The sequence below is a fragment of the Cyanistes caeruleus genome, chromosome Z, assembly GCF_971803275.1.
Source record: "Cyanistes caeruleus chromosome Z, bCyaCae1.hap1.1, whole genome shotgun sequence".
NCBI classification, from domain to species: Eukaryota; Metazoa; Chordata; class Aves; order Passeriformes; family Paridae; genus Cyanistes; species Cyanistes caeruleus.
This window is the reverse complement of record NC_141732.1, coordinates 58061587-58075611: the sequence shown is the minus strand read 5'-3', so window position 1 is coordinate 58075611 and position 14025 is coordinate 58061587. Positions and strand designations below refer to the sequence as shown.

The 14025-nt window shown below is 50.2% G+C and overlaps 2 protein-coding genes and 1 long non-coding RNA gene across 3 annotated transcripts in view; 2 read left to right on the top strand and 1 right to left on the bottom strand.

Moving 5' to 3' along the window:
* The window catches only part of LOC111941366 (uncharacterized), a 298151-nt gene that overhangs the window by 239424 nt on the left and 44702 nt on the right, over window positions 1–14025 (bottom strand). The gene's annotated exons all lie outside the window — the stretch shown is intronic.
* On the top strand, window positions 1866–6103 carry LOC147648471 (zinc finger protein 541-like). The gene is made up of 8 exons (XM_086868240.1): window positions 1866–1999; window positions 2157–2335; window positions 2745–2848; window positions 3405–3480; window positions 3831–3919; window positions 4457–4540; window positions 5379–5542; window positions 6007–6103. The coding sequence occupies exons 1-8, from the start codon at window positions 1866–1868 to the stop codon at window positions 6101–6103; spliced, it is 927 nt and encodes a 308-aa protein (XP_086724366.1).
* LOC147648470 (zinc finger protein 541-like) lies at window positions 9233–13470 on the top strand. Its single transcript, XM_086868239.1, has 8 exons — window positions 9233–9366; window positions 9524–9702; window positions 10112–10215; window positions 10772–10847; window positions 11198–11286; window positions 11824–11907; window positions 12746–12909; window positions 13374–13470. The coding sequence occupies exons 1-8, from the start codon at window positions 9233–9235 to the stop codon at window positions 13468–13470; spliced, it is 927 nt and encodes a 308-aa protein (XP_086724365.1).

Sequence of the window (14025 nt, the reverse complement as noted above, 5' to 3'; positions counted from 1 at the left end):
TTTGTTGCTCTGTGTGTGTGTGTCTGTGTGTGTGTGTGTGTGTGTGTGTGTGCAACAAGCAGGCTGGGAAGGAAGCAAGATTTGCTTTTGCCTAACATTAGGCAGGAAAGCAGTAAAACAGGCTCTGTTTCGCCCTATCTGGGACCTAAGTAGTAAAACAAGTGGGAAGGCCATTCGTGTGAAAAAGTAATTCTGTTTGTGCTAGTCTCCCAGCCTTTTGAGAGTAACAACTCATTTCTGCAAGGGAGCTGGAAGAAAGAAAAAAAGAATTCTGCATTAAATGTTTGCTAGGGAATTGCTGGTGGAGTGTCCCCATCAATTCCCCTGAAAAACACCCTGTTTCTCCAAGTTTCAGGGAATGACGGTTGAGGTGAGAGGCTGCTCAGCTCAAAGGCAGGGAAACATCAAGAGACATCATTAGGCATCAGACAGTTTATAAAGGGGGCTGGATGAATGCTTCCACTTTGAGAGAAAGCTGTGGAGCTGCCTCTCCACTGAACGACTGGCAGGCTCTTGCTCCTCTCGCAGCTGGAGCAGAGACAGGGCCAGGATCCTTCTGCTTCTCCAGTGCAGACAATGTGCTATGGGCCCTTTGACAGAGCCAGGCTCCTGTTCAGCTGGAGGCACCTTCCAGAGAAGCACGCAGAAGACCCAGGGCTCTCCCTGCACTGCTTTGCCCTGTCCACAGGTCTAGCGAGAAATGGCCCAGTGGGCAGGTCCTCAGGGCAACCTTGCAGCAGCAGAAGTAAAAGAGGCCAAGGTGCCCCATCCCTGTTTGTGTCCCCTGGCTCCCCTGGCTCCCCTGGCTCCCCCAGGCATGGAATGTTGGGCTGTGCCCATAGCAACTGTCGTCGTTGTCTCCCACTCCTGTGGCCGTTGGTGGAACACTGGTGCTGGACCAGCGCTGGAGCAGCAGCTGCAGGATCTGCTCCTGGGCTGCCCCTGACCAGCCACCTTCTAGCCTCAGTGCCAGATCTGGCCTCCTTGTAGACATCCTGATCTCGTCTGCCAGCAGGCATCCCCACACTACTTTGGCACTGGCAAAGGTAAGAAAATCCCCGTTTGCCCCCAAACCACTAAGAGAACGGCAGGAGGCTCCACTTGGCTGTCCCACCAAGCAGAAGACAGACACGGTCCTCCAATACTTGGCTTTCACTTACAAAAATGGCCTGGTTTCAGCCATTCTTACATACTTTCATCATTTACACTGACATTAGCTTTTAGTATCTTTCTAGATTCTTTTTTTTCTACCTGCATTGCATCTCTGTAGATGAATGATAGAGGATAGATCCTCTTATCTCTATGGAGATATTGGGATCAATTTGTCTATGATTTTCAATGCCTCTAGGGCTGCCTCTGCCTCATGGTCAGAGGCAGCTGTGAAATGGGGCTGCCTGGAGTGGTCCTTCTCAACAACACAGTCACAGTATGGCAGAACTTTCTGGGTTGCAAGGCACCCACAAAGTTGAGTCTGGCTCCTGGCCCCGCCCAGGACAGCTTCAAGAATCGCACCCTGTGCCCCAGAGCAATGGCCAAATGTCCATTTTTCAGCTCTGTCAGGCCTGGTGTTGTGACCCCTTCCCTGGGGAGGCTGTGCCAGTGCCCAACCACCCTCTGGCTGAAGAACCTGGTCCTCCTATCCAAGCTAAGCCTTCCCTGGCACAACTTCCGTGCCATCCTCTTGGCTCTTCTCACTGGCCCCAAGACTGAAGGCAAGCCTGAAGGCAAGACTGCCTGTCCCTCAGTCTTCCCCTCTTGAGGACACTGCAGGCTGCCACAGGCTCCTGCCTCGCAAGTTCCACGTGAAAAACCCAGCAATTGCACCAAATTGAGGGGAGCTGGGACGCAGGAGCTTGTGCTTTGCAATGACGACGAGGAGGAGAAGGAAGGTTAGCGACACATCTTGGCTGAATTCTTTTTATCTGGGCCATTGTTTTGCTCTCTTCCAGGTGCAAAGGAGAGGCACAATGAAAAGGAAAGCAAGAGCCCACACTGGACCGTGAGTTTTGCCCTAGGGATTAAAGAGCGGCAAAGCTGAGGAATGGCGAGGAGGAGACCTGTCATTCCACAGTTGGGCTGGGATTGCTTCAAGCCTGTCCGTGGCATGTGTCTCTTGACCACTTGCCCTTCTCCCCTCCACTCCCTTTGCCCTTTAGACACATCAGGGTTGGCAGTGACTTTCAGGCTGAGCTCCCCGAGCTGCAGACCACAGCAGCGAGTGAGGAGGAAGAGCATGCATCCCTGGTCTGGAAGCCTTTGGAGGAAGATGACTCTGACATGGGAAAACCTGACAGAGGTAGCTGCCAAGCTTTTCTTCCAGCCCTGAGATACCTCGGCGTGTCAAATGCTCCTTTTTGTTGGTAAAAGGCAGCTTTTGGCATGCTCTGCATCTCTCCTTGTCTCACCCATCTTCTCCCATGGGAGTGTTAGAGGCAAGGGGAATGCTCCATTCTTGCAGCAGAGCGGGAAAAAGAACAACTTGCCGCCTCTCCCTACCGGTCAGGGGCATTGGCCACTGGAAGGGGAGAGATTGGCCCCTGCCTCTTATTCCAAAGGCTGCTTTCAAGGGAGAGCCAGCACTACGTGGGCCCTTGGTTCAGCTGCCCCTTTCTTTGCTATCCTTTCCATGCTCTCCAGCCGCTTGGCTGTCTTTAGCTCTTGCGCTTTCCTTCTCCCTTGTATTGCAGCCTTTCCCCTTTCTTCCTTCAAGCCTGACTTTCAGTGGGTTTGTGTTGTGCTTGCAGTAAGACAGCTCTTGGACATGGCCAGCGCCCGTGGCGTTTCCGGGCCAGCGGCTAACCTGGAGCTGGCCCTGCACTGCCTGCACCAGGCACGCGGCAGCCTTCCGGTAAGAAGCGGCTCTTTGGGTGCCCAGAAGAGCGGACAGGGAATTCCTAAGGCCTGGGCACTGGGATAGCCACTCCTGGCTGCTCTTTGAAGAAGGGGGGCTAACAAGGAGTGGAGAACTTGCTGCCCGCTGTGTCTCCTCCAGCTACAGCAGAGGCGAGCCCAAATGGCTTGAGCAGGGAGAATATCTCTCCTGGAGGCGCTGCTGGCAGCTCCCACAGCCTGCTCCCTTGTCGATCTCCCGCACATCTGTGTGCTCTAACACATTCTGCGGGGAACTGAGGGGAAATCCCCACAAGCCTCAGTGAGCGCAGGCAATTCTGGCTTCAGGAGAAGCATTGAGGTGGTGAGCAACATGCCACGCTTTGGCAAGTTGGATCAAAGGCTTGGGCAGTAAAAAGGAAGGTTTGGGAGCAACCCCCAGTGTTGAACCCATAGGAGATCCAGCGGGCTGAACCCCTGAAGAGGCAAAGTAGCTGAAAGGTAGCGGCGTTGATGGTTTGTTGGCTCCTTTCTATGGCGGGGAAGCTAAAGCCTTTTTCCCTTTGATCTTGCAGGAGGCTCTGGACATGTTGCTCTCAGGGGGGCCTCCCACACCTCAAGGCCACCCCTTGGCTGATTATCATTACACAGGTAAGCCAAGCACAGCTTGTTCCTTCACTGACAGATACTGCCTGCCGTCCCCTTAATTGCCATGGCAAGCATTTGTGCTTCAACTAATAACGCCACCACAAGGCCTCCTCTTGCCTGGGGCAGGGGAAAGCAGCAGCATCTCCCCCTTCAGCTTGCATTGCAGTTTTCCCTGGGGTTGTTTTGGGGTTTTTTTTCCCCCCTGGAGAATGCCTGCTCCTGTCTCCATTATTCCCAAGGGAGCAGACATGTACGCAGGTGAATGGTGGATGGCGCCAATTTTGTTTTGGCAGCCAGTGGCATCTACTGCAAGTGGATGGAGGCATCAATTGACCTGCTGCTTTTCTTGCCAGACTCTGACAAATGGACACCTGAGGAGAAGGAGTCCTTCGAAAAGGCTTTTCACACCTATGGCAAGGATTTTCATCTCATCCAGAAGCAGGTAAAGCCATAGGACATTGTTTTAAACTAGCAGATCATCAGGAGGAAATGTTGATTATTTCTGCTACCAAATACTGGAATCCAGTCTCTCTCTCTCTCTTCTCAAATCCCAAGAAGAATAACATAATAATGAAACGGGATATTAAAGGCCTGCAAGAAAGGGCTGATTCTGCCTCAAAGGCCCTTTCCTCCAAGCTCTTTCCAAAGACAAAGGCTTCTTCTGTCAGATTTGGTCTCCTAGGTGCGCCGATGCTTCCGCAACACACTGTGTTGGGAGAGCTGGAGTGAATGGGGGAAAGAAAAACTGTGCTACACGGATTTGTTGTTGATCTCTGCATCGCATGCGTTCCCACATAGCGTAATACACTGTATAATACACACTGCATAATGCCTCTTTTACCCGCTATTTACTTCATTTTACACCCTACTCAATTTACGCCGTGATTTTGCTTCCGAGGTGACTCCAGAACTCTGCTTTTTCTCCAATGCACCCTACAGGATGGCCATTTTAGAGTCCTTCTTTTTCTCTTCCCAACAGATTCAGAGCAAGACTGTGGCCCAGTGTGTGGACTACTACTACACCTGGAAAAAAGAATATAAACTTGCCAAAAGTCTTGCTCAGGTGAGTGGGAAGAAAATCAAGACAAGCCCGGAGGGTGGAGAAACTGGGAGAAGGGGACTAAACCTGCTGGCAAGCCTGTGAGACACTGCTCTGCCAGGATCACATTGTCCCATCCACTGGAAAGGCGCAGCAGATGCTGCCCAGGCCTTGTTGGTGCTGCTGCTCTTATGCTCTTATGGAGCATAACTTTGACCCAAGAAAGCAGCACTGTCACCAAACTGGGCTTGGACGCTCTACTGACTGCTTTCTCAAGAGCTGGTACCCTCCCTGATTCCAATCAGATCCTTCATTCCCCACTGCTTTCTAACATCAGTAATGCTGGCTGCGCTCGTGGAGATTCTGCAGATGTTCAGGGACCTTTTGTAGCATGCCAGTCGACTCCCCAAAAAGGAGCTGCCCGTGCTGTGGCTCTGCTAAAACTTTCCTTACTGACAAACCAGAATTTGCTTCACAGAGAGAGAGAGAAAGAGATTAGTTTGGGCAGTAGAAACTGGGTAGCTGTGTGTCTTTATGAATTTGGCTGAATTTAAAAGCCATTCCCTGGACAGGGAGGAGAACTAGGGGTAAATAGATGCTAGGCAGAGAGGTACAATTAAGAAATGCAGAACTATAGATAGGCACGTATTGATCCCACCCCTTCAGGCCGTAGAAAGGAGGCGTTTTTTCCTCCAAGTGCTGTGTTTGCATTGCGCTGCAGCCTGCCCCCAAATCCAGCTGTTTTCCCAGCTCTTTAGGCTTGGGAGGAATTTGCTTAGGCCCATGGATTTTGGTGCTGGACGCTCTGATTTCCAGCTTTGTGAGAGGAAGGAAAAATTGATAAGGATTCTTTGATTTCCAGACTGTGAGCGAACCAAAGAGGAGCCAAAGCCCTCCCAGAAAGGAGAATGGGGAGACAGGGAAGAGAAGCCGCAAGAGGGCCCGCAACGCGGAGTGTCCCTGCTGCCAAGCGCCCCAGCCACCCCATTTGGCGGGAGGCCCCTTTCCCTGCGGCCAGTGCAAGCGGTGCGCAAGTTCTACCTCTTTCTTCTCAAAGCCTGCGCCTTTGGACTAAAACAGGCTGACCGTGTTCAAAGGCACCACGGGGGAAGCTGAGGGCACTCGCAGGATCGCCTCTCACCGCCGTGCAAAGCCTTACAAGCCACTTGCACCCCAAAGAGCTTGGTTAAAGCCCAGCGTTCCCAGGGAAACCTTGCCGTGCCCCACCAAGACACAATTCGAACACAAGTAGGAATAGGGAGACCAAAGCTTGCTTTGATGGTGCTGACCAAATCAAAAATAAGATGAAGCAAAAGGAGGAAGACGTTTGAAGGAACTGCAACCAGAAAGATCAGGTTTATGCTTCTGATCAATTTACAGAGGTGCCACAGCCAGAAAAGACAGAAATTCACGGAGACATGGAAATCTTGGAGCTCGGTTTAATGGGGTGTATTGAATTAACAATGGATGGTTTGTTTCCTGTCTTCCAGGGTGTTTGAAACCGTCAAGGAAAGGAACGCACATCGGAGAAGCCTTCGCCCACGGAAGGAAGCAGGGCCTCTCCCCAAGAAGAAAAGACCAAATTAACCCTGCCGCTTGTCCGGGCCTCACAAGAATTATCTGCCAAATGGCTCTAGATAGAAATCAGATTGCTTTTTCAGTAGTTTATTAGGATTGTTTATTCTTCAATTTAGTTGACTAGATAGACATTTCTCAATTTGTTACTTCAGATTCATTAGCTTTCTTAAAGGGTTATTAGGATTATTAGATTATTATTGTGATTAGATAATTTGATTATTCGATTCTTAGGTTATTAGGTTATGATATTTTTATTGTTAGATTATTAGATTAGATTATTACCTTGTTAGATTATTATCCGTCAACGGAAGGGGTTTGGTCCATTATTAGCTTATTAGATTATTACTGTTAGGTTATTATCGGTCAATGTAAGAGGTTTAGCGTTGCTCGTTAAGCTCCATCTTTTGTTAATATCTTGCTTTCATTAAGACAAAATCTGTCTTTCTCATTAAAGCAAAGTTTGTTCCATTTGGTCTTTTTGTCTGTATGAAATCACTCAAGCAATGTCTGTCCCATTTGTTTGCTGTTGCAAACACGGTATTGGCCCTGAGAAGAATCTGGGCACGTGCATCCTCCCACAGGCCCAGCCCCTTGCACAGCTGGCAGGATCTCCAAAGGTGTCTCCCCATTGTGCCAGTGAAATAATGATGGGCTTTCATCCTTGGATTCCTAAAAATCTCAGCTTGGAATGAAAAGGAAGCCTTGGTTTAATTCAATGAATCGGATCTATATGAGTGGGCTTGTCTCATTCTACTTGGAGGGGATAAAAGCTGGGGCTTGTAGTACTTTTGGTCCACAAGCAACATAGCTTTGTTCCATTTTGCTGGACAGATGGACTTGGCCACCTTCAAGGACTTTTCCAACATCTGCCATTCTATAAAATTAACATCCACATGCATTCCCAAGAAACCAGCAGCTCACTTTCAGTTTCCCTTTCAAAGACCAGCCTCCTGCTCTGGGCCTCGACCAAGCTCCTTAGATCAAGCAAAACGGGAGTGAACATTATCCTCTCACTTCTCACACCTTTGGTATTTACACCAAAGGAGCAGGAAACTCGCTCCTTTTATCGAGCCCAGCAAATGGCATGGCCTGGCAAGGTCTTGGGAGCAGGGGCTGGGGAGAATGGAGACAAGATGAGGGAGGGGGGAACTACCAGGCTGGTTCTGGGATGCTGACGCAAGCTTGCTCTTGTCTGACGGAGCCACTGCAGGTGGGATTTGGAGCCTCCAAAGCATCTGCTTTGCAGTGGGCCTTGTTACAGCTGCCCCCTGGCTTTGTTGCTCTGTGTGTGTGTGTCTGTGTGTGTGTGTGTGTGTGTGTGTGTGCAACAAGCAGGCTGGGAAGGAAGCAAGATTTGCTTTTGCCTAACATTAGGCAGGAAAGCAGTAAAACAGGCTCTGTTTCGCCCTATCTGGGACCTAAGTAGTAAAACAAGTGGGAAGGCCATTCGTGTGAAAAAGTAATTCTGTTTGTGCTAGTCTCCCAGCCTTTTGAGAGTAACAACTCATTTCTGCAAGGGAGCTGGAAGAAAGAAAAAAAGAATTCTGCATTAAATGTTTGCTAGGGAATTGCTGGTGGAGTGTCCCCATCAATTCCCCTGAAAAACACCCTGTTTCTCCAAGTTTCAGGGAATGACGGTTGAGGTGAGAGGCTGCTCAGCTCAAAGGCAGGGAAACATCAAGAGACATCATTAGGCATCAGACAGTTTATAAAGGGGGCTGGATGAATGCTTCCACTTTGAGAGAAAGCTGTGGAGCTGCCTCTCCACTGAACGACTGGCAGGCTCTTGCTCCTCTCGCAGCTGGAGCAGAGACAGGGCCAGGATCCTTCTGCTTCTCCAGTGCAGACAATGTGCTATGGGCCCTTTGACAGAGCCAGGCTCCTGTTCAGCTGGAGGCACCTTCCAGAGAAGCACGCAGAAGACCCAGGGCTCTCCCTGCACTGCTTTGCCCTGTCCACAGGTCTAGCGAGAAATGGCCCAGTGGGCAGGTCCTCAGGGCAACCTTGCAGCAGCAGAAGTAAAAGAGGCCAAGGTGCCCCATCCCTGTTTGTGTCCCCTGGCTCCCCTGGCTCCCCTGGCTCCCCCAGGCATGGAATGTTGGGCTGTGCCCATAGCAACTGTCGTCGTTGTCTCCCACTCCTGTGGCCGTTGGTGGAACACTGGTGCTGGACCAGCGCTGGAGCAGCAGCTGCAGGATCTGCTCCTGGGCTGCCCCTGACCAGCCACCTTCTAGCCTCAGTGCCAGATCTGGCCTCCTTGTAGACATCCTGATCTCGTCTGCCAGCAGGCATCCCCACACTACTTTGGCACTGGCAAAGGTAAGAAAATCCCCGTTTGCCCCCAAACCACTAAGAGAACGGCAGGAGGCTCCACTTGGCTGTCCCACCAAGCAGAAGACAGACACGGTCCTCCAATACTTGGCTTTCACTTACAAAAATGGCCTGGTTTCAGCCATTCTTACATACTTTCATCATTTACACTGACATTAGCTTTTAGTATCTTTCTAGATTCTTTTTTTTCTACCTGCATTGCATCTCTGTAGATGAATGATAGAGGATAGATCCTCTTATCTCTATGGAGATATTGGGATCAATTTGTCTATGATTTTCAATGCCTCTAGGGCTGCCTCTGCCTCATGGTCAGAGGCAGCTGTGAAATGGGGCTGCCTGGAGTGGTCCTTCTCAACAACACAGTCACAGTATGGCAGAACTTTCTGGGTTGCAAGGCACCCACAAAGTTGAGTCTGGCTCCTGGCCCCGCCCAGGACAGCTTCAAGAATCGCACCCTGTGCCCCAGAGCAATGGCCAAATGTCCATTTTTCAGCTCTGTCAGGCCTGGTGTTGTGACCCCTTCCCTGGGGAGGCTGTGCCAGTGCCCAACCACCCTCTGGCTGAAGAACCTGGTCCTCCTATCCAAGCTAAGCCTTCCCTGGCACAACTTCCGTGCCATCCTCTTGGCTCTTCTCACTGGCCCCAAGACTGAAGGCAAGCCTGAAGGCAAGACTGCCTGTCCCTCAGTCTTCCCCTCTTGAGGACACTGCAGGCTGCCACAGGCTCCTGCCTCGCAAGTTCCACGTGAAAAACCCAGCAATTGCACCAAATTGAGGGGAGCTGGGACGCAGGAGCTTGTGCTTTGCAATGACGACGAGGAGGAGAAGGAAGGTTAGCGACACATCTTGGCTGAATTCTTTTTATCTGGGCCATTGTTTTGCTCTCTTCCAGGTGCAAAGGAGAGGCACAATGAAAAGGAAAGCAAGAGCCCACACTGGACCGTGAGTTTTGCCCTAGGGATTAAAGAGCGGCAAAGCTGAGGAATGGCGAGGAGGAGACCTGTCATTCCACAGTTGGGCTGGGATTGCTTCAAGCCTGTCCGTGGCATGTGTCTCTTGACCACTTGCCCTTCTCCCCTCCACTCCCTTTGCCCTTTAGACACATCAGGGTTGGCAGTGACTTTCAGGCTGAGCTCCCCGAGCTGCAGACCACAGCAGCGAGTGAGGAGGAAGAGCATGCATCCCTGGTCTGGAAGCCTTTGGAGGAAGATGACTCTGACATGGGAAAACCTGACAGAGGTAGCTGCCAAGCTTTTCTTCCAGCCCTGAGATACCTCGGCGTGTCAAATGCTCCTTTTTGTTGGTAAAAGGCAGCTTTTGGCATGCTCTGCATCTCTCCTTGTCTCACCCATCTTCTCCCATGGGAGTGTTAGAGGCAAGGAGAATGCTCCATTCTTGCAGCAGAGCGGGAAAAAGAACAACTTGCCGCCTCTCCCTACCGGTCAGGGGCATTGGCCACTGGAAGGGGAGAGATTGGCCCCTGCCTCTTATTCCAAAGGCTGCTTTCAAGGGAGAGCCAGCACTACGTGGGCCCTTGGTTCAGCTGCCCCTTTCTTTGCTATCCTTTCCATGCTCTCCAGCCGCTTGGCTGTCTTTAGCTCTTGCGCTTTCCTTCTCCCTTGTATTGCAGCCTTTCCCCTTTCTTCCTTCAAGCCTGACTTTCAGTGGGTTTGTGTTGTGCTTGCAGTAAGACAGCTCTTGGACATGGCCAGCGCCCGTGGCGTTTCCGGGCCAGCGGCTAACCTGGAGCTGGCCCTGCACTGCCTGCACCAGGCACGCGGCAGCCTTCCGGTAAGAAGCGGCTCTTTGGGTGCCCAGAAGAGCGGACAGGGAATTCCTAAGGCCTGGGCACTGGGATAGCCACTCCTGGCTGCTCTTTGAAGAAGGGGGGCTAACAAGGAGTGGAGAACTTGCTGCCCGCTGTGTCTCCTCCAGCTACAGCAGAGGCGAGCCCAAATGGCTTGAGCAGGGAGAATATCTCTCCTGGAGGCGCTGCTGGCAGCTCCCACAGCCTGCTCCCTTGTCGATCTCCCGCACATCTGTGTGCTCTAACACATTCTGCGGGGAACTGAGGGGAAATCCCCACAAGCCTCAGTGAGCGCAGGCAATTCTGGCTTCAGGAGAAGCATTGAGGTGGTGAGCAACATGCCACGCTTTGGCAAGTTGGATCAAAGGCTTGGGCAGTAAAAAGGAAGGTTTGGGAGCAACCCCCAGTGTTGAACCCATAGGAGATCCAGCGGGCTGAACCCCTGAAGAGGCAAAGTAGCTGAAAGGTAGCGGCGTTGATGGTTTGTTGGCTCCTTTCTATGGCGGGGAAGCTAAAGCCTTTTTCCCTTTGATCTTGCAGGAGGCTCTGGACATGTTGCTCTCAGGGGGGCCTCCCACACCTCAAGGCCACCCCTTGGCTGATTATCATTACACAGGTAAGCCAAGCACAGCTTGTTCCTTCACTGACAGATACTGCCTGCCGTCCCCTTAATTGCCATGGCAAGCATTTGTGCTTCAACTAATAACGCCACCACAAGGCCTCCTCTTGCCTGGGGCAGGGGAAAGCAGCAGCATCTCCCCCTTCAGCTTGCATTGCAGTTTTCCCTGGGGTTGTTTTGGGGTTTTTTTTCCCCCCTGGAGAATGCCTGCTCCTGTCTCCATTATTCCCAAGGGAGCAGACATGTACGCAGGTGAATGGTGGATGGCGCCAATTTTGTTTTGGCAGCCAGTGGCATCTACTGCAAGTGGATGGAGGCATCAATTGACCTGCTGCTTTTCTTGCCAGACTCTGACAAATGGACACCTGAGGAGAAGGAGTCCTTCGAAAAGGCTTTTCACACCTATGGCAAGGATTTTCATCTCATCCAGAAGCAGGTAAAGCCATAGGACATTGTTTTAAACTAGCAGATCATCAGGAGGAAATGTTGATTATTTCTGCTACCAAATACTGGAATCCAGTCTCTCTCTCTCTCTTCTCAAATCCCAAGAAGAATAACATAATAATGAAACGGGATATTAAAGGCCTGCAAGAAAGGGCTGATTCTGCCTCAAAGGCCCTTTCCTCCAAGCTCTTTCCAAAGACAAAGGCTTCTTCTGTCAGATTTGGTCTCCTAGGTGCGCCGATGCTTCCGCAACACACTGTGTTGGGAGAGCTGGAGTGAATGGGGGAAAGAAAAACTGTGCTACACGGATTTGTTGTTGATCTCTGCATCGCATGCGTTCCCACATAGCGTAATACACTGTATAATACACACTGCATAATGCCTCTTTTACCCGCTATTTACTTCATTTTACACCCTACTCAATTTACGCCGTGATTTTGCTTCCGAGGTGACTCCAGAACTCTGCTTTTTCTCCAATGCACCCTACAGGATGGCCATTTTAGAGTCCTTCTTTTTCTCTTCCCAACAGATTCAGAGCAAGACTGTGGCCCAGTGTGTGGACTACTACTACACCTGGAAAAAAGAATATAAACTTGCCAAAAGTCTTGCTCAGGTGAGTGGGAAGAAAATCAAGACAAGCCCGGAGGGTGGAGAAACTGGGAGAAGGGGACTAAACCTGCTGGCAAGCCTGTGAGACACTGCTCTGCCAGGATCACATTGTCCCATCCACTGGAAAGGCGCAGCAGATGCTGCCCAGGCCTTGTTGGTGCTGCTGCTCTTATGCTCTTATGGAGCATAACTTTGACCCAAGAAAGCAGCACTGTCACCAAACTGGGCTTGGACGCTCTACTGACTGCTTTCTCAAGAGCTGGTACCCTCCCTGATTCCAATCAGATCCTTCATTCCCCACTGCTTTCTAACATCAGTAATGCTGGCTGCGCTCGTGGAGATTCTGCAGATGTTCAGGGACCTTTTGTAGCATGCCAGTCGACTCCCCAAAAAGGAGCTGCCCGTGCTGTGGCTCTGCTAAAACTTTCCTTACTGACAAACCAGAATTTGCTTCACAGAGAGAGAGAGAAAGAGATTAGTTTGGGCAGTAGAAACTGGGTAGCTGTGTGTCTTTATGAATTTGGCTGAATTTAAAAGCCATTCCCTGGACAGGGAGGAGAACTAGGGGTAAATAGATGCTAGGCAGAGAGGTACAATTAAGAAATGCAGAACTATAGATAGGCACGTATTGATCCCACCCCTTCAGGCCGTAGAAAGGAGGCGTTTTTTCCTCCAAGTGCTGTGTTTGCATTGCGCTGCAGCCTGCCCCCAAATCCAGCTGTTTTCCCAGCTCTTTAGGCTTGGGAGGAATTTGCTTAGGCCCATGGATTTTGGTGCTGGACGCTCTGATTTCCAGCTTTGTGAGAGGAAGGAAAAATTGATAAGGATTCTTTGATTTCCAGACTGTGAGCGAACCAAAGAGGAGCCAAAGCCCTCCCAGAAAGGAGAATGGGGAGACAGGGAAGAGAAGCCGCAAGAGGGCCCGCAACGCGGAGTGTCCCTGCTGCCAAGCGCCCCAGCCACCCCATTTGGCGGGAGGCCCCTTTCCCTGCGGCCAGTGCAAGCGGTGCGCAAGTTCTACCTCTTTCTTCTCAAAGCCTGCGCCTTTGGACTAAAACAGGCTGACCGTGTTCAAAGGCACCACGGGGGAAGCTGAGGGCACTCGCAGGATCGCCTCTCACCGCCGTGCAAAGCCTTACAAGCCACTTGCACCCCAAAGAGCTTGGTTAAAGCCCAGCGTTCCCAGGGAAACCTTGCCGTGCCCCACCAAGACACAATTCGAACACAAGTAGGAATAGGGAGACCAAAGCTTGCTTTGATGGTGCTGACCAAATCAAAAATAAGATGAAGCAAAAGGAGGAAGACGTTTGAAGGAACTGCAACCAGAAAGATCAGGTTTATGCTTCTGATCAATTTACAGAGGTGCCACAGCCAGAAAAGACAGAAATTCACGGAGACATGGAAATCTTGGAGCTTGGTTTAATGGGGTGTATTGAATTAACAATGGATGGTTTGTTTCCTGTCTTCCAGGGTGTTTGAAACCGTCAAGGAAAGGAACGCACATCGGAGAAGCCTTCGCCCACGGAAGGAAGCAGGGCCTCTCCCCAAGAAGAAAAGACCAAATTAACCCTGCCGCTTGTCCGGGCCTCACAAGAATTATCTGCCAAATGGCTCTAGATAGAAATCAGATTGCTTTTTCAGTAGTTTATTAGGATTGTTTATTCTTCAATTTAGTTGACTAGATAGACATTTCTCAATTTGTTACTTCAGATTCATTAGCTTTCTTAAAGGGTTATTAGGATTATTAGATTATTATTGTGATTAGATAATTTGATTATTCGATTCTTAGGTTATTAGGTTATGATATTTTTATTGTTAGATTATTAGATTAGATTATTACCTTGTTAGATTATTATCCGTCAACGGAAGGGGTTTGGTCCATTATTAGCTTATTAGATTATTACTGTTAGGTTATTATCGGTCAATGTAAGAGGTTTAGCGTTGCTCGTTAAGCTCCATCTTTTGTTAATATCTTGCTTTCATTAAGACAAAATCTGTCTTTCTCATTAAAGCAAAGTTTGTTCCATTTGGTCTTTTTGTCTGTATGAAATCACTCAAGCAATGTCTGTCCCATTTGTTTGCTGTTGCAAACACGGTATTGGCCCTGAGAAGAATCTGGGCA

Bases quoted from the DNA above. Each gene is read 5' to 3' on its own strand.
- LOC147648471 (XM_086868240.1), top strand. From the start codon at position 1,866: ATGACGACGAGGAGGAGAAGGAAGGTTAGCGACACATCTTGGCTGAAT. The intron at 2,336-2,744 runs GCGTGTCAAATG...TTGTGCTTGCAG, and splicing joins TCCAGCCCTGAGATACCTCG to TAAGACAGCTCTTGGACATG. The intron at 5,543-6,006 runs GTGCGCAAGTTC...CCTGTCTTCCAG, and splicing joins CCCTGCGGCCAGTGCAAGCG to GGTGTTTGAAACCGTCAAGG.
- LOC147648470 (XM_086868239.1), top strand. From the start codon at position 9,233: ATGACGACGAGGAGGAGAAGGAAGGTTAGCGACACATCTTGGCTGAAT. The intron at 9,703-10,111 runs GCGTGTCAAATG...TTGTGCTTGCAG, and splicing joins TCCAGCCCTGAGATACCTCG to TAAGACAGCTCTTGGACATG. The intron at 11,287-11,823 runs GTAAAGCCATAG...TCTTCCCAACAG, and splicing joins TTCATCTCATCCAGAAGCAG to ATTCAGAGCAAGACTGTGGC.